Source organism: Saccoglossus kowalevskii, chromosome 4 (genome assembly GCF_978046115.1).
Source record: "Saccoglossus kowalevskii chromosome 4, keSacKowa6.1, whole genome shotgun sequence".
NCBI lineage: Eukaryota > Metazoa > Hemichordata > Enteropneusta > Harrimaniidae > Saccoglossus > Saccoglossus kowalevskii.
This window is the reverse complement of record NC_140644.1, coordinates 27,349,003-27,369,216: the sequence shown is the minus strand read 5'-3', so window position 1 is coordinate 27,369,216 and position 20,214 is coordinate 27,349,003. Positions and strand designations below refer to the sequence as shown.

General features: G+C 33.3%; 1 protein-coding gene across 1 annotated transcript; it reads left to right on the top strand.

Annotated features, from left to right (window-relative positions):
- The first annotated feature begins 1,147 nt into the window (after positions 1 to 1,147).
- LOC100370631 (exosome complex exonuclease RRP44-like) lies at positions 1,148 to 19,916 on the top strand. The gene is made up of 23 exons (XM_085498040.1): positions 1,148 to 1,447; positions 1,582 to 1,918; positions 2,355 to 2,417; positions 3,184 to 3,278; positions 3,541 to 3,734; positions 4,267 to 4,355; positions 5,037 to 5,213; positions 6,496 to 6,657; positions 7,071 to 7,196; positions 8,240 to 8,377; positions 8,862 to 9,008; positions 10,161 to 10,277; positions 10,406 to 10,507; positions 10,995 to 11,144; positions 12,529 to 12,656; positions 13,228 to 13,314; positions 14,193 to 14,349; positions 16,101 to 16,321; positions 17,061 to 17,151; positions 17,366 to 17,443; positions 18,144 to 18,296; positions 18,480 to 18,602; positions 19,302 to 19,916. Exons 2-23 carry the CDS (start codon positions 1,700 to 1,702, stop codon positions 19,368 to 19,370), a joined length of 2,886 nt encoding a protein of 961 aa, XP_085354166.1. The 5' UTR covers positions 1,148 to 1,447; positions 1,582 to 1,699; the 3' UTR covers positions 19,371 to 19,916.
- The last annotated feature ends 298 nt before the right edge of the window (positions 19,917 to 20,214 follow it).

The window sequence follows — 20,214 nt, the reverse complement described above, 5'->3', positions numbered from 1 at the left end:
CAATTAAAAGTGCGATATTGTGTTTGCAGAATAGTTTTAGATGTCTCTCAAAGTGCTCTAAACAGTACTGGGAGATTGTGGGCGTTGCACAATGCTATACGCCTCTCAGTCAAGAATTACACTAAACTTGGATGACTAATATGAAACAAATATGAATTATGAATATGAATTGAATATGTAAGGGTGTGAAATGCACAAGACGTCTGAAATATTGATTAATTTCTTAAAGTGCCTGTAAAATGCCTGCTTCATACCTTTCAAAATAGACAGACAATATGAATTTGAACACGTGTTTGAAGTGACTTCAGAGAATGTATTTTTGTCAATTTCCTCATTTCAAATTAGGGATTGGTCAGTTACTTCGGCCTAGGGGGGGTCGGTTGATTAGTAGGGGGGGTTACCCTGTTTTTGATTGTGCAAATAGGGGGGGTCACCCTGTTTTTGATATCATGTTTTCCAGAATTCACACACGCGCTCATGCATATATTTTTAAAAATTTTATTTCAGAACAAACGATAAAAAAGTTAATCGTACAAATGTGTTTTTAATAATAACTATTACCTATATTGCCTATAAATTTGTTGATGCAAAAATGTTATAGGCTAAATATTCTGAGGTTAAAGTTGCCAAATAACTAACAGATTATGCAATGCGGCTAGAATCCCAATTATACAGTTAAGTTTTAACCACATCCCCAGTCCATGTGCTGCTGATTATTTATTTAAAGTCTGAAGTCACCATTGTATAAAATATTTACTGGATTTATCTAATTATAACAGGAGACGGAAAGACAACATGTAGCAATTAGTACAAAGAGCAGTGACAGTTTTTGTTCAGCAAATCAAAAAAGTTAAATTTGTGAAAATGCTGATATATAAATTAAAATAAATGATGAAAAAATAAATAAATAAATAGTTTTTTTGTTTTTTTAACTTTTAAATATGCATATTTTGCTCTGTAAAATACCAAAATCCAACACAAATTTAAGCAAAAATCAAAGTTTCCTTTGTTTTCATAAGCACATAATAATATAATGTTGGTGGGAGGGGGGGGGGGGGTCACCCACTTTTTTTTATTTGATAGGGGGTGGGTCAACTGAGATTTACAGCTGGCAAAATGGAATCTGCCGACCCCCCCTAAGCCGAAGTAACTGACCAATCCCTTACCTGTGGATGTTGTTAACTGTTAAATTTTGGAATTATTTATAAATATAAATTCAAATTAAAACCAGGGTCTGTCATTCGCATCTGGGAAGCTTCTTTTGCTGGTTGGACGACGTTTTGGAAATTAAATTTTTGTCAAAATCACAGTTGAATGTACATGACCATGAAATTTGTTAATTTTTCTATTGATTGACGTTTGAAGTTGTTACAGTCGAATCCGATATCAATACGAATAGGAAATTGTCTCCAGGTACACGATGACCCAGGACCGTTGATTTCACAGGGTGACTCCACGTTATCTTTTTTTGGGGAGATTTTTGATGTTTAATAATATCGCTTTTTCATTTTATCCCAGATCTGTGCATTTATGACATTTTAAGACAATGATAAGTACAAATTCATTTTTTTCGACCCACAGTTGAAAGTTGAAAGGTCATTCAACATGTGGAGTAGCTGAACCAGTTGTTCATATATACGACAAGTGGTTTGCGTGTGTAAATTCTATTCATTGAGCATCTACAACAGCATTATTGATCATGTTAAAGTCAAAAACATTTGTTAAAAAGACAAGGAAAGGCGGCGTGGTGAAAATCGTAAGAGAGCACTATTTGCGTGATGACATTTGGTGCGGATCGTGTTTGTGTCAGGAGTGTAAACAAGAAAAACCAGTTCTTGAGTACAAGCCTGAGATTGAGAGTGATCTGTGTTCCTACCCACACTATCTACTACCAGACACAAACGTGTTAATGCACCAGGTAAGCTAGAATACACATATCACATAACTTAAAGTAAAATATTAAGTTGTCTGAGAACACAATCCCCGGAGGGAAAGGAAATTGTCACAAGGTACAAAAAAAAAAACAAAAAAAAAAAATACCGACAGCAGGCTTTAAGATGTCAAGTAAGATCCTGCAGTAAGATAGAGTCGAGCTTGTGAATGATGACTGCACGACAGCTTCAATATCTATTGAAGAAAACAGAGGGATTATAGTTTTGAGTGAGGGGGCCCTAGGGAACTCTTATTGATTTGTTTTCTGATTGATTGATGTTCACATCTATTATGTTAACAGCTACATCCAGTCAATCTATGCTCTCAAATTTGTATGCTTTTCACAAGAAATAACAGAAGAAAACATTTTCTGAATTGTTCACAAAATAACATCACATTAAACAATGTCATTGTATTGGTAGATAGATGTTCTTGAAGATAACATTATCCAAAATGTAATCATACTTCAGACAGTACTTCAGGAGGTAAGTCAGTTTAGATCTGCTTAGCTGTGTACCGATCTGTGCAATTGCTGATATTCTACCCAAGGCTCAGTCATCACACCTGTATGCTATAAGGACATATAATATGATGAGCATTGCATTATATGCACATAATAGTCAGTGATAAAATGCAAGCAATAATTTGTTTACTGTTGCTGTGCTTTGGAAAAGTACAGTCTCAAGTATGACCTAATACAAAAAATATTGTGTTTTCAGTAACTTACTGGAAACACTTGAGTGTGTTTTCAGCACAACATTACTGGGATGGCGTTGTATTTTTATATGGTCAAACTGGTAAGTGGCCACTAAAGGGTGCTGAACAAATTCTTCACACAAAAGTATCGGCCTGTACATGTACATTGTCATATATTACCGGTATGAACATTTCATATACAAAATGTTTCAATATAACAGTATGCACCTACATTCATCATTCTGTTGGCCACAATTAAAATAAAAAATACAACAACAAAAAAATTATACCTGCCCCTGTTATACCTGTTTTTTGTTTTTATTGTTACAAACAATAGAATATTTAATATTTTATTTGGCCTTAGTAGTGGAGCTTACTTTCGAATGAGCATGCATATACATTGTACACTATCTGTGTAATCTTACGGTGCATTCTGTGTTCCTCACCACCATACAGTGTACTAATTGTGGTGTTGAGATGCATTCTTCTTTAAATGTTCTTTTTAGGTGATGCATTTAAATAGATTTCATTATACAACATGTTATTTCCTAACAGATGAGAAACAGAAATACATCAGGCCATCAGAGAATAAAGGAAATGGTATCCAATGACAACAAGAAATTTTATATTTTCACTAATGAGCACCACAGGTACATGTAGTGTGGATTGTATTCAAATAAACCAGGATATCCCATAATAGTCTCATATCATGGCATATTGTAAAAAATGTCTTTTGAGCTAGCATGTTATTTTAGCTAATCTGTAATTTTGCTAATTCATAATGTCGCTGATTTAAAATAAAGTATATTCTGACAATGAGATTGTTAGTACTTTAGCTATATTAGGATTCTGTTAATTCAAGCATATAGTCAAATTTGCTAAAATGACATGATTTGTGATTCCTTACATCAGTGAAACCTACATTGAGAGGGAAGCTGGTGAATCGTCAAATGATCGAAACGACCGTGCAATCAGAACAGCTGTCAAATGGTATGGGGAACATTTATCTAAACAAATTGAAAATAATCCTGTAAAAATAGTTTTACTGACCAACGATATAGACAACCGCAATAAGGCAAGAGAACAGGGGCTGGTTGCTTTCACAGGTAATAATTTGCATATTGTATTTTTTGAAATGTTAATATGAAATTGAAAGGTTTACCATATTATTATATGTTGTAAACATTTCCATAATTACAATTGATGGTAACTTAAACTTGATACATGAATTTGTTGTGACAAGATGTTGTTAAAATGTAAAGTACTATACCCGGTAGTAAAAATATATTGAAATATTAACAAAATTGCACCATACATTACATCAAATTCAGTTTAGTGACAAAGTAATACTGAGCAACCTGTTGCCTAGCAACAGAACTTAATGAATGATACAAACCAGGTTATTGATGACAATTTGTGTTGAAATTTTAAAAGTTGGATAGTTGGTTCAAACAAATCAACATTAAAAAAATTGTTAGAGTATTGTGTACATGGAAAACTAAAATAGCCTTTTGCTTAAAGCTTTAATGGAAATCACTGCTTCATTTGGAAATCTACTTTTATTCCTTTCATTTTTGTTTGTTTTGAGTAACAGATGCACAGAAACAGAGTTATTTTGTTCTATTTTTTGTTTGACAGTTTTTGAATATGTAAGTTCATTGGTGGGAAAACCAGAGCTTGTAGATCGACTTGCAAAAATTCACCAGGATGAACAGAAGAGAGACCAGGTGAGATTATGACATAACACTATGGCCTCACCATGATATTTGTGGGGTATGGAAGATTTTTCCATGACTGATGAGGTGAAGCGAGTGAAAATACTCATCATAACTTTCATATCCTACAAAATTACAAATGTCGGAGTTCGTGAAAATCGTTTTCTATTTTTCCGTAACATTAAATATACAAGTGTAAACCAAGAAATGTAGCAAACAGAAAAAAAAAATCAATAGTTTAAAAAAGTGACCTATGTATTTTAACATCAAAATCATAGAATATACCAGTACCTGTATTTCAAAAACATCAAACCCCCGCATCCAGAATAAAAATAAATAGCATAATATTGCCAGCGGAAATTTTGATCCGCCAGGCATATCAATGGCAAATTTATAGATTCATAGTTCTAAAACCAAATTGTTACATTTTCTATCAATTGTAACGATATATTTAAATATTGCACATATTGAGGCAACCTTGTTAACTGCATGAACACCTAATAAACAGACTGGATTATATTTTGGATGGCTTGTCTGTAGTGTAAATACTGATTATATTTTTAGTGGTGCAACATAGTAAACTGCAGTTGTAGACACACAATAAAAATCCATCTTGTGCATTCCTTAAAACACAGATAATAAATTCACTATTAAATATAAATTCAATGTGTAATAATTTGCTTGGTAATGCAGGAGAATGCAGATATCAAAGTTTGTGGAACTCGTAAAATTCAATATCCTGAACACTTGCCGCTAACACAGATACAAACGGGCATTAAGTCTAAACAATACTTACAAGGTACATTTCAAGCAAGCAGGGAGAATTACAAAGAGGGCTATGTGAATGTGAGAGGGGAGGGTGAAGATATGGTAAGTTAATTTATTAATAATTTGCATCTTTCTGGATATTTTTTGTCGAGTGATTTGTGAAAATCATGTTTTGTTAGTGAAAGGAAAAGGCAGACTGGCTTTCAAGCTGCAGCGACTGGTTATTTGTTTGAGCAACTGTGATTTCAGCAATGTACATTTGTTTTGTTTTTATACCTTGCTGTTGTTTAATCAATGTTTCAGAGGTTTTCTAATTTGTATTTCTTTTCTTTTGTTGAATTTCAGTGTATTTTAATTTTAGTGTTTTAGTTTGTCTTATTTTATTTGTCTTTGTAATCATTTTTTACCTTACTAAACCCACAGATGGTTAAGTTGCGTAATAAAGTTATAATTATTATATTTGTTTTTATATTTGTTTTTATATTTGTTTTTATATTTGTTTTTATATTTGTTGTTCGAATAAATAATAGTAACAAGTTTCTACAATGTAACTTTTCAGTAAGTTGCACCCTCTAGTGGCCTAACTCTGTGACATCAAATTGACATCTATGCTTGTCTATGTCATTATTTGACTTTTAGAATATTGTCAATCTCTTTAAAAAAACCAAAAACATTTTCATCAATTGACTGCCACTGGTTAAAACAATACTGAATCTATGAATTACAGCATTGCTTACAGCAACACCTTCTCTAATAGAGGGCATGATTAATAGGAAATGTTTATAGACAATGGTCCATTTTGGTTTCTGTCTACAATATAATGTTGTCAATCCATTTTGTAATATTGTAACACTTTGGAAAAGGTTGGACAAAGTTGTTAAAAAATGAGCAAATTGCTACCATGTCATTAATGTTGGTGACCAATAGATCAATTATTGAACAGCACAAGTGCTTATAACAGTTTCGGAGTTTTGGCCACGCTTTGGCGTTAAAGAATTATTTGTCAACATTACAGTGCTTTTTGTGTTAACACTGTTTGGTTAACATCACAGTTATTGCTACAACACAACAGAATTATTTGTTGAACATTACAGTGCTTATTGTGTTAACACTGTTTTGGTTAACATCACAGTTATTGCTGCAACAGAAATTATTTGTTGAACATTGCCAGATTGTTAAGTGAAGACTGTTCTCAAACACATACTGTAATTTGATGAACTCTACCCTCAATTAATCAACACACCAGAATTGTTGAACATGAACATTACAGTGTTGTTGTTTTGGTTGCTTGGTTAGCACCAAAGAATTGTTGATTGAGCACTATTGTCAATTGCAGTGTTCGTCATTGGCTAAACACACCATAATTGTTTGGTAAACATTTCAGGTTTTTATCAAAGGACTTGCTAATCTCAATAGAGTGGTTCATGAAGATGTTGTTGCCATAGAGATGTTCCCTAAAGAACAATGGACTTGTCCATCTTCTATGATCTTGGCAGATGAAAGAAAATCAACAGAAGAGGATGATGAAGGCATAGAAGAGGATGAGGTAGGTATCAAATCTTTCAGTGTTTATACCCTAAATAAAGTACTTTCTTCATACAATACTGACAGAATACCGAGCAAGGATTTTAAAATATGTTTCTTCCCTCTGAGCTGTTCCTATCCTGAGTACACATGAAAAATTGCAGTATCCTTGTAGCCTTGTCACAACAGTAGTGAATTACAGAGGAGTAGCTGGAAGTTTCTGATCTATGTGTTGTGAGAAAGCAAATACTTGTATGCTGTTATAATAGTAATTTCAGAGGTTTTTATTTTTATTTGGGGGAGGGAGGTACAAAACAAAGTAATTCCAAAAAGTGAAATGCTGTGAAATCAACATTCATTAAAAATATTTTGTTTGTACCAGTGATTTGTTATTTTATTATACCATTTTATCTACCCTTTATAAATCTCTTACAGGAGAGCACCACTACATCAACCAAGACAAGCACAGTCAAAGCATTGCCAACTGGTAAAGTTGTGGGAATTATTAAAAGAAGTTGGCGGCCATATTGTGGCATTCTAGAAGTATCACCGGTATCTAAAGTAAGATATATTTTGATTTAAAATCGTTCTCTACATTCAAACCAACACCACCATTATAATATTTATTAGTGTGCAGCTCTCAAATGCTACCAGAACTAACTGCTATCAAATTGTGTCCTGCTACGGGAAATCTTCATTGTTTTTTAGTATATTTCTCCACCAGTGGTTCTTGTTTTTAAATTCAATATCAGCCCATATGGTCACTACAATAAGATAGCATAGATTTTCTTCAATCATTACACTTCTCAATAATAAATATTACCAGTAGTTATTTTGTTCTCTTCACAGAATAAACCTGCATAATTCAACTAATATTTATATTATATCTAATTATGTCTAATTGGTTCACAATTAATCAATAAATTGCGGGAAAAAATATAAAAATGTGCAAAGTTTTACACTAGAATTTTGGGCGGAGAAATTAAAAAGTTAAATTATATCAAATGGCATTGAAGGAGATAACAAAACCTATTACCAAATTAATTAAAAAAATATTCAAATTGTCAGTAAAATTTGTATTTATGCTACTTTATTTTTTCATATAGAATCAGTCAGATAAAACTTTACATTAAGGTAGAAGCCTACTCATAAATTAAAATACACAGAATTCATTCATTTTGCAATAAACCATACTCCAAGGCATTATAAGAATATTGACCTAAAAAAAGCCCTTTTTTTGAGAAATTGATGGTTATATTTAGGAAAAGTCACTATTATAACACTTTTACCACAGGTTCTTATGGCAGAGATATTATGCAATATCTCAAAATCTATCCTGGTGACATAGGCTGAATAAATTATATATAGTTAATGATGGAGTACTTTTTCACATTTCTCAACACAGAAAATAATGCTATTTCATTGTACAATGGGACATTAGCTTCATGATTGTACATAATAAACTAATGAACATTTTCATGCGATTTATGACTAATTTTGTTAAAAATTATGATTAGGCTTCTATCTTAAAAGAACTGGGTATGCAAATGTATGATAATTGTTATTCATTGCACAGCATGGATAAAATGTGTTTGTTCTTACAGGGTACAAGACACATATTTATTCCAGCAGAACGAAGAATCCCAAAGATTAGAATAGAAACAAGACAAGCAGCAACATTGAAAGGTCAGAGAATCATCGTGAGTATCGATGGCTGGCCGCGACATTCCAGATATCCACAGGTATGTATATTATTTTTATTGTATAGAAAATACACATGACCAAAAAGTTTGCCTACTGCAAAACGTGAGGCCGAAAAGTCAGAAACCAGTATGGTGGCCAGGAAAATGTGTGCACCATTCATCCCAGACACAGCTAACTCAGTTCTGTTGATGAACTTTTTGCTTGATTTCTCGGCAAAAAGATAGTTATGGAACTTGTTCATTACCCAAAACAATCAGACTTATATTCATATATTTCATTATATATGCTTTTAATATCACATACAGACTGCTTAATATATATAAGGTGCTTTCTATGTAATAATATTTACTTACTCTGTTTGAAACACCTGTAATGTATATCAGTGATTTGTTGATGAATTGTGCTAATTTTTTCCCCTACTTTTGTGTATCTTAAGGATTTTGATTGACATGAAAGAGATCAAATTTCAGTGCAGGAAATCAAATACATTATAGTATAGTCACTAAATCAAATTTCTTGCAGGGTCATTTTGTGCAGAATCTTGGTGCCATTGGCGACAAAGACACTGAGAATGAAGTGCTTTTATTGGAACACGACGTTCCACATCAGAATTTCTCTTCTGCAGTGCTCAGTTTTCTTCCCAAGATGCCTTGGGGCATTACTGATGAGGTAGGTGATCATGTGACATATTTTCAGTATGAGTTGCTGAATATTCATGAGATAATCAGGATGTGCATATCTTGTAAGCAGTACACCACTACTACTACTGGAGGGTTAATTATTCTTAAACAGAGACTTATGTTTTAGCTTCTGTCTGTTCGTCAGACACCATTTCTTTGACATTCTCTGACTGTTTATGTTCAAAATTTGTACAATAGCAAGTTGATCATTTTTTTGCTGAAATGAACTTTGAATAAGTGAAGACTATTTAAGTCCCATTCAACACCAAAAATTTATATTTGAACATGTCAGCAACTGTTTCTCTGGCATGTCTGGACCGATTTCATTCACTCATGGTAGGTTACTGATGAAAAACAATTTGTTTCGTGATCTGATTCAAAATGGCTGACTATGTGTTCTACCGGTTTTGTTTAAATTTTGTACAAAGGTGACACATTGGTTTGCATGTTTGCTTTAGTTATTTTTGAATTTTGATGACATTTAACTGACTGACAGGAAACAAAACAAAATTAAAACAAAACAAAATTAAATCACAAAATTCGAGCATCAACTGAGTTTCTCATACATGCCTTGGTGTGGACCCTAACATGATGGGTCACTGATACACATGTACATTTGCATATTGATTTGCTTTTCATTTTGATGACCTCTGACCAATTGGTGGCCTTTTCAGTCTCAACAAACCACATATGAACATGTCATAAACCATTTCTCACCTTGTTCAATTTTCGTAAAACTTGGAAGGAACATCACACATGATGGGTTACTGCTACACATCAGTTTATTTTGTGATTTGTCCAAACATGTCTGAGTGGTGGTCATTTTGCTTTTATTTTCATGTATCCATTGTGTTCTAATTTTGACAGTTGTATTTACTATGATATTAACATCCTGAATACATGAATTTAATTATAAACTGCAACTTTCATTGTTTATAATTGACAGAGTCACTTAAAACTGACAGGGGCTATGCCATTTCTAGCTACTAGTATTCAACATACCGATATTACCTTTTGTTTTCACACTTGCTACCAAAAAAGTCATGAATTATCTGAATAAATTTGTTGTGCATTGAGAATGACACTGTATTGTATTTACTAATTTCTGTACTATATTCATATCATTCCTATTTCATTTTAGGATGTCAAAGAACGAGAAGATTTACGTCATCTGTGTATTTGTAGCGTGGATCCACCGGGATGTACTGATATTGATGATGCGCTGCATTGTAGAACACTAGATAATGGCAACTTAGAGGCAAGTTTTATCATTACAACATATTTCAAAAGATCGTGTAATCTACGAGTTTCACCTTGTTCTGTTTTAGTACAGTGCCATCTAGTGTCAGATATTGATACATGTATATATATATCTGTTGTTTTTAGGTTGGTGTTCATATTGCAGATGTTTCTCATTTTATCAAACCTGGAAATGCATTAGATGCAGAGGCGTCCAGTAGAGGAACTACGGTGTACTTGGTGGATAAGGTAGGTATTCAACAACATAGTGGAAACCTATTCTGATCATTTGTGATTCTGCCTGATGTTTTTTTTAATAAAATTATTACAAAAAACAAAGCTGTGACAATCATGTTTTTATGTGACATGGGTAACCACCAGAAACATTAATATTTGTGTTCTGAGTCTGAATATTTTGATTTTAGGTTGCTGGGGTAAATGGGGCAAAATATCCTTAGATAGCTGGGATATGAATTTCTTTTCCAACAAGAAATTTGCTATTTGCTTGTATTTATCAAAGTATACAGTCATGTGATCTTACATGTAACCTGACCTTGTACTCATTATGGGTATCAATATAAAACCAGCATGAATTATGATGTATACATCAATGCACAGTCCCTCAATCTATAGAGGGACTGTGATCAATGGTTTAATTTAAAATTAATAAACACACACTTTGCTGTATTCTATGTATTCCTATGACTTATTATTTTGTTTTCTATTTTGGTTTCAGAGGATAGATATGGTACCAGAATTGTTAAGTTCTAATTTGTGTTCATTACGTGGCAATGAAGAGAGATTTGCTTTTTCTGCTATATGGGAAATCACAAATAATGCTGAGATTTTGAAAACTCGGTTTACAAAAAGTATCATCAGATCTAGGGTATGTGACTATTAGATGCTTTTTGCATAGCTAGAATTTATTTGATCACAGAAAGTGATCGATTATATTCTGCCTTTCACAGTAACATAATACTCCTGTAGAATATTTTTATAGTGCTGTACATACTCCCATAGAATATTCTTATTGTGATGTACATACTCCCATAGAATATTCTTAATGATGTACCATACTTTCTCCAATAGAATATGTTTACATTTATGTACACTCTCCCATAGAATATTTTCATAGTGATGTACATACTCCCATAGAATATTCTTAATGATGTCCCATACTTTCTCCCATAGAATATATTTACATTTATGTACACTCTCCCATAGAATATTTTCATAGTGATGTACATAGTCCCATAGAATATTCTTAATGATGTACCATACTTTCTCCCATAGAATATGTTTACATTTATGTACACTCTCCCATAGAATATTTTCATAGTGATGTACATACTCCCATAGAATATTCTTTATGATGTACCATACTTTCTCCCATAGAATATGTTTACATTTATGTACACACTCCCATAGAATATTTTCATAGTGATGTACATACTTCCATAGAATATTCTTAATGATGTACCATACTTTCTTCCATAGAATATATTTACATTTATGTACACACTCCCATAGAATATTCTTATTGTGATGTACATTTATACTTCCATAGAATAATCTTAATGATGTACCGTACTTTCTCCCATAGAATATGTTTACATTTATGTATACACTCCCATAGAATATTTTCATAATGATGTAATACTCGCATAGATTATTCTTAGTGATGTACTTTCTCCCATAGAATATATTTACAGTTATGTACACACTCCCATATAATATTTTCATAGTGATGTACATACTCCCATAGAATAATCTTATTGTGATGTACGTACTTCCATAGATTATTCTTAGTGATGTACTTTCTCCCATAGAATATATTTACAGTTATGTACACACTCCCATATAATATTTTCATAGTGATGTACATACTCCCATAGAATAATCTTATTGTGATGTACGTACTTCCATAGATTATTCTTAGTGATGTACTTTCTCCCATAGAATATATTTACAGTTATGTACACACTCCCATATAATATTTTCATAGTGATGTACATACTCCCATAGAATAATCTTATTGTGATGTACGTACTTCCATAGATTATTCTTAGTGATGTACTTTCTCCCATTTATGTTTACAGTTATGTACATACTCCCATAGAAATAAATCATGAAATATGTTTATATGATACATTCGTACATCTTGTTGTACTTAGGAGTGAAACTCCTAACCCTCTGATCATTAGTCTAGAATTGTAGGTTTTCTAACAAATACCTCATACAGAATGTGAAATTCTCTTTTATCTTCCCAGGCAGCTTTGACATATGAACAAGCTCAGTTGAGAATTGATGACTGCACTATGAATGATGATGTCACACTGGGACTACGGCAGCTCAATAAATTAGCCAAGATATTGAAGATGAGAAGAATTGACAAGGGGTAAAACTATTTTCAAATCTATAAATAGTTTTGTACAATTACGCTTATTTGTTAACCCAGAGATGTTTTAGGAAGGAATTTTGAACTATTCTGACCTATGGCCTGAAAAGCTGTATATCATGAAATTTGTCTGATTTCCAAACACATTAACATATGAACACACTTTATAGTTAGTCATTTCTCTTTTTGTTCAATTTTAATAATCGAAATATCTTTACTGTCATCGCCATTTTGTTTCAAACATCCAAACAGTAACATTACCAGCTAAATTGCTGACTGGTTTACCATGTAGTCTCACGATAGTTACATAATTAGAGCTGGTTAGATCAAACTATTTTTAAAGGGAGCGTTGTTGGCTAAATGTGTGCATTTACTAATGTCATACTATACCAGCAACTGTGTCAATTTATATGATTCGATAAAATATATTAAAAGGTAATTGCAACTCCCATTTATATTCAATGTGTACAAGTCCCTCACATGGCATACCATTGAGCAACATACCTGGTGTTTGGAGCAATATTGCAGTGACAGTAACTTTTCTTTGTTTTTGTCTCTTTGGTGTAAACAGCGCATTGACCCTGGCATCAACTGAAGTTCGATTTAGTATGGATAGTGAAACTCATGACCCCATAGATGTTGAAACCAAACAACTCAGGTACATTATCTCACTTATTCACCTACAGTAGACCAACTGATGATGCTATGAGTACTTTTAATGATTTTTATGTTCCTGATCTTTCTATTAGCCATTATTTCATATCTCATATATTCAAGTACATTGACTTTGTTTATGAACATCTCTATGTAGACACAATGTTTTGACCTGGTTGAGGAAATAATTTTCTTGTCAAATTGTCATGATGTTTGTGTTGACATAAAAAATGATTTGTTCTTATATAATTTGATCTGGTGGATGTATAAAATTTGTAAACTCAGTTCTTGGCCTCAGAATTCAAACTGTAAACAATCTTTTTTCAATATTCGTGCACATATCAAACAAAGAATGGTACATGAAAAGGGAGGGTTATATGTCATAATTCACTGTAATAGTCCCATGTCTATTCTCAATATCATTTTGTCTCAATGTTATTTCATCCTTGGTTGAATTTCAAGATTTCCTGTTTCCTGTCTTTTTGAATTAGATCACAAAACAAAATGACATGCATTGGTGACACATCATGAGTGATGTCAATAGCTAGTTTCGATGAAATCGGCTCAGGCATGCTTGCGAAATAGTTGATGACATACTGAAATATTTGGACATGAAATGGCTGTCATTTAGTCAAATGTCAATGAAACAACAAACAAATTGACGTGCAGATATTTACCATTAAGTCTTGACTTTGTACCATTTTTTGAACAAAATTGGTTCAGGCATGTCAGAGAAATGATGTTAGACAGGTACAGACAGATGCACACACAAACAGACAGGACTAAAAATATAAGTCCTTATTTTAAAATACATCCATAGGAAACGTTACTTGTCATAATGATATCTTCACAAGATGCACAATCTAATAATGTATTTCTCAGGGAGACGAATTCCATGGTGGAAGAGTTCATGTTGTTAGCCAATATCTCCGTAGCAACTAAGATACAGGAAGAATTTCCCCAGTGTGCATTGCTCAGAAGACATCCAGCCCCTCCGCCATCAAACTATGAACCACTGATAAAAGCAGGCGAATCAAAGGTGACTACATTACAAAATGGTTATTAGACCTACATACAATCAACATGTGATACGATTGTTTTTATAATTGTGTTAAAACATCCCATTAGCCAACATTACTGCTTGAGCCATCATCTATGTTAATACATGTTAATATCTGCAAGTTAATGCAAATTGATTACCAAATAAGAAATATTAAAGGCCCAGTAGCTGTAATGAAAACGTCTCTAACGGCGTTCTAAATAACTATTTTGGGTTGAAAACTTGTTGCATTTATCTTTGAAATTGCTTATCTCCTGTTATAATAAAATTTACATCGATCTCTGTGCGGATACGAATGCGGAGAAAATGCTCACGATCGAACTCAACGCCATATTTCTTGGTGGTCTGACTGTATTGACGCTGCAGTTCGGCGTCTTCTACACCGATCTGACGCATATCGCGCTAGGTGTGCCGGGAGTTTGTTCGAAATTTCGAACGTTTCGAAGTCCATTGTCGATTGCCACGTATTTTACGGATATATTAAATCGTTTCAGAGACCTGTTTACTAAATAATGATAAATGAAACTTAGAAAGCTTGTAAGAACAAACTGGGCCCAAATCGCACAAATTGCAATAAGTTTACGCTGGTTCGGATGGAGTTCTACGCGTCATTTTATCGCGCTCAAGGACGTTCTATTTTCGAACTAGTTGAAACCGGAAATAACGCAACTACTTTCGAACAATATTTCACTAAAATATGTGATTCAAAGGCAACCCAAATTGTAAAAAGCAATATCAAGTTCCGCTTATAAACACTGTTGTAAAGAGGCGGCGGAGCGGAATTTTAGCCAAAATCGGCTAGTAAGGCGTCATATGACACAGGGATGTGCTGGGACAGCGCTTCCGGTGACGACATAACGGTAAGGCGTCATATGACACAGGTTTGTGCTGGGACAGCGCTTCCAGTGACGACACAACGGTAAGGCGTCATATGACACAGGTTTGTGCTGGGACAGCGCTTCCGGTGACGACACAACGAAGTACTCGGAATTGCGCACGCGCAAACAATCAGTAATGACGTATGATGGTTTAACAAACGGAGCTTAGGGTACGTACACTAAACACTTGATGATGTTGATTCAGTGCTTTTAGCGAGCTTATAAAGCATACAGAAGGGCCCGGTACCAAATAATTGAACTAGTTTCAGCTAATAGAACGGAAATAATTGCTATTCATGTAGAACACGTTTGCAATAAAAAAAACTAGATCGTTACAGCTAGTGTATCTTTAATACTAATAGTTTGTTTACAAATTTAAAAACTGGAAATTGGGATTGTGAAATTTCATTCACATGAACACATCATGCATATTTCTAGTGATAAAATATCAAGTATATTGAGATAATAATGAGATCTCACAAGAAGATTTGGTGTGCGCATAAATCTAACATATCTTTAACCAATAGTGCACCGGGTACAGAAAGAAAAAGGTTAGAAAGGTTTGATTGCATGAATAAGAAATGAGCGAGATTATAGCCATACTCAAAAACACAAAACATTCATAATACACACAAAAACATTCTTAGAATTTATCGAAATGTAGGTTTATCTTGCAATTTTGTGATGATCTCTCAATTCAAATGAGATTTTTATCGCATATCACACACTTGCATAGTCTCATTTTATAAATCCATGATATTATATATATCCACAAACTTCACTATCAGTGTCAGTTAGTTTGCAACTGTGGTTTCCATGTTACACTAATTGACTTTTTGTTCCATTCCATAGAATGTTAACATCGCAGTTGACACAAATAAAGACCTAGCCACATCACTTGAGAAAGCCGAGATCCCAGGCCAACCCTATTTCAATACACTATTGCGCATGTTAGCAACACGATGTATGATGCAGGCAGTGTACTTCTGTAGTGGTACTTTGCCAGACACAGAGTTTTATCATTATGGTCTTGCTACACCTATTTATACCCATTTCACCTCACCCATAAGAAGGTAAGTGTTCTTTGCAGAGAGTTTTGCTATTTGTAAGATAAGGGCAGAGATTGTGTTAAAACCCCATATTCAGTTTCCCGGATCCCTAATTAGAGAAGAATAAAGATAATGACACACTTTAAAATTAATAATAGATATCCAGTGATAAGCAGTGAATGTCAAATTCCGTGCAAGTTACATTCTCACATCATGACTTATTTCGAACCAATTACCATATTTGGGAAGATGTGATTGCATAAACAGAAATAATTGAGATTGTCTTCCTATTCAGAACTGTACAAAAAAATTAATACAGACATACACAGACACACATTTGCATTTATTTAGTTACCCTGGTAGTTAATATAAATATTTGCATTACTTCATATATAATAAAACAAGTGTCATATAGACCACTTTCCCGAAAATGTGCTGTTTCGCATGCAGGCACATGCTGAATATGGGGTGTAACATAAACATGCACACGTGATATTGATGTCACAAAAATAAAATTCCCTTGTATCAAATATCAGTAAATTGTCATGTTTGTACTACTTCCGGGAAAGTTGTCTATTCACCTGTGAGGCCAATGTTTGGTAATTTGTTCAACACCATTGACCAGTGAGGGCAGTATTTATCCAAAGTGCTTAACAATGGCGGCAGAAATAAAATGCTGAGGAACATTCCATTGAATACCCATTTAATTAATGTGCATGATGAGAGATTAACATCCATATTTACTTCATTCTTTTGCATGCAGATATTCTGACATCATAGTTCATAGATTATTGGCTGTTGCCATCAAAGCTGACCAGTCTTATGCAGATCTATTAGATAAACATAAAACACAGGTATAGCAAAGATTTTTACTTTATGTTACCTGTAAATGTAATTTTCTGTGTTATACTTGCTTTTATTTAATTTTGAACTATATTTGTAATAAATTCTCATGATTTACATTCAGTATTTTGCATTGTTAGTATGTTTAGTTGAGAATAGTGTACATACAACAATATAAATAAAATTCTTATCACTTATTTCAATGTTGTTCTTTATATTTCATAGTCTGTCTGTAACAACCTAAATTATCGTCATAAAATGGCCCAGTATGCAGGAAGAGCGTCAGTGGGACTACACACACAGGTTTGTAACAAATTTCAAATTTTTTTCCTGTGCCAGGTGACATTTCTTGACATTCAAGTCACTGTTGTCTCCTCTGACCTTTTAAAAATTGAGCCCATGTTTGTTTGCCCATGAAAAGGTCATAAAAGTGATACACTGTTATGTATATAGGGTTACAAAAAGAAAATCTTTTTCAATGATGCATATACATTAATGGTACGGTAATTTCTTTCAATTCAAAGAGATGCAATTCATCAAAACTATGTTCAGAAACGATCAAAATCATCACAAATGAAATTCACCTTTACTTCCGTGTAATAGACTGACCTGAGCATTTGACCTTTAGATATCACACAATTTGGCTACATGTATAGGCATGATTTTCAAACCTAATTGGATTCTCTGCACGTCTTTTTAAGCAAATCAATTAGTAAAAAGGAAGTAAAGGAAACTGTCAACTCCAAGCCATATGTGACCTATTTTTTAAATGGAACTCCTACTGCCCATAATGTGCAGTGTATACAAGTTTTTGGTTTAAAATTCACACATCAAAAAACATAATCAATATTTACTTGGTTTAGTTGGTGTGTGATGTAACTCGTGAATATCAAATGTTCAAAATCACATTTGAATCCCAAAAGACATGTAAGTTAATGATGATGTTATATAAAACAGAATTTTATGTCGTCATTTGTTTAACATTCTAATGTTTTTTCGGTAGCTTTTCTTCAAAGACAAGACTGTGGATGAAGTTGGATTTGTATTTTTCGTCAGAAAGAATGCACTGCAGATACTGATCCCAAAATTTGGGTTGGAAGGAACCTTATTCTTGAAAAACATTAAAGGAGATTCTCCATTTGTATTTAATGAAGAGGTAAATTTGCAAAAGATGCTTTTGTTTTATGTGCTTAGGTATATTGGTGTTCATGACTCAATATTCCAACTGCTTATCAGTGTACATCATACACAATCAATGTATAGTACATATATAGGAATTCTTCCAAAGTTATGCTGAACGCATGAGATTACATATATCTGGGGTTTATTTATGTTCCAGGATAACTCACAGACTGCTGGGCCTTTGAAGTTCAAAGTGTTCGACCGTGTTGTGGTGCAGATTAGTATTGACAGGTCAAATGTTCAACATCAGAAACTACAACTGAAACTGGTGCATCCAAAGGTCAGTGACATGCTCATTGCCTAGACTGATTACATTCAAACTTTACACATATATCATACATAATATTATACATATGCACATCAATTTGTTTCATGATCTGATTCAAACTGTGGCCATTTTTGGGCTAAAAAAATCATCAAAAATCAAGCATTTCTGGCATTCCAAAACCAGATCTTGATAGTTTATAGATGGATTTTGTTCAAACTTAGTACATACATTAGACATTATAGGTCCCTGATGCAGGTCATTTTGTTTTTCACTGTCAGATACAAGATGACTGAATTTCAATCATTTTAATGTTAAAAATCATAATTGAGAAATAGATTCTGGATCCATATCTCTGACATGTTTATGTTCCAACTATCGGTATATTACTTTAAACAAAACTATATATCTTAAGTTTGATAACTAATGCCATACGAGGCTTGTCTGTCACCCTTGTAGTTTTATTTTGTTTGACTTTTTAAGCTTACACACACTCCTATCTCATTGCTGTACTTGGTCTTTGCTTTCATGAAATCAACATTGCTAGTTCAACAGTTCATTTATTAAGATTTGCTTATTGCAAAAAAAAAAGATCTGTTTGTGGTCCAGTTTCTGAAAAAAAAATGATGTCTTGTACTTTCACTTTTATTGTCTATCAACTACAAATTACGTTCTGCCTATTACATTATTAACTTTTTTATTATTTCTTTGTAGGTTCCCAATTTTAGTGTTGCACCTCTCAAGGATGATGAACCACCATCAAAGAAAAGTAAACAATCATAAACTGGAAATGTTAAAAACTATATTTGCTCTGAGAGCACCTTATTTCAAGGTCATACTTTCTAGAAATTTCTTTGGCTAATAGGTGATTTCCCGTTCAACTGCGAGATCTAGATTATTGCATTGCAGTAGACTAAATGTCTGCCACAAAAATTGAATTATTTGATTCTGAACTTGAACTTCTTTTCAATAGTTCAATGTGGAAATGCTGAATATAGTGTTGAGATGACCATCATCAAGTGTGTATAGCACATTATTAAATGTGGAAATACCCCTCAAAAATAGTTTCGCATTTGTTGGAACACACGCAATTGTTTGATGTCACTACGGTTTTTGTTTGTCCTGTTTTCGCAATCAATTTCACACATAACGCGGGTTTTGCATCAACCGGAAAATGGTCTATTGAAATTATGCAGAAAAAGCATTCAACATGTATTTTGTTCTCAAGTCAAAGATACCTTATATCACACATGTCAACCCCCTTGGCTACTGTATTGTTTGCCAGTGTTTTTAATAAACTGTTGCTGTATTCTTATGTATTGACACTAATGCTGTGTACATGTATATGTTTTACCCGATACCCACTATTGTTTGGGCAAATACAAGTAGTAACACCTATGATAATTTACTACTCATTTAAACAACAAATAATAACAGAATTTGCCATATTGTAAATAGGCATATTTGCACTCGTTTCAAAATATATTTGAATTTCCCTGTATATAGGATATGTCACTAACACTGACACTTTTCATGTTAATGACACTAACTATAGTACGACTGAAACAGAATCCAATCGCTGACACAAATTTTTCGATGCCATTTTGGGCTAAAATTATTGCTACAA

Excerpts from the sequence above, each read along its gene's own strand:
- LOC100370631 (XM_085498040.1), top strand. The coding sequence starts at position 1,700 with ATGTTAAAGTCAAAAACATTTGTTAAAAAGACAAGGAAAGGCGGCGTG. Across the intron at positions 7,197-8,239 it reads AAGTATCACCGGTATCTAAA|GGTACAAGACACATATTTAT; the intron begins GTAAGATATATT and ends TTGTTCTTACAG. Across the intron at positions 16,322-17,060 it reads TTCACCTCACCCATAAGAAG|ATATTCTGACATCATAGTTC; the intron begins GTAAGTGTTCTT and ends TTTTGCATGCAG.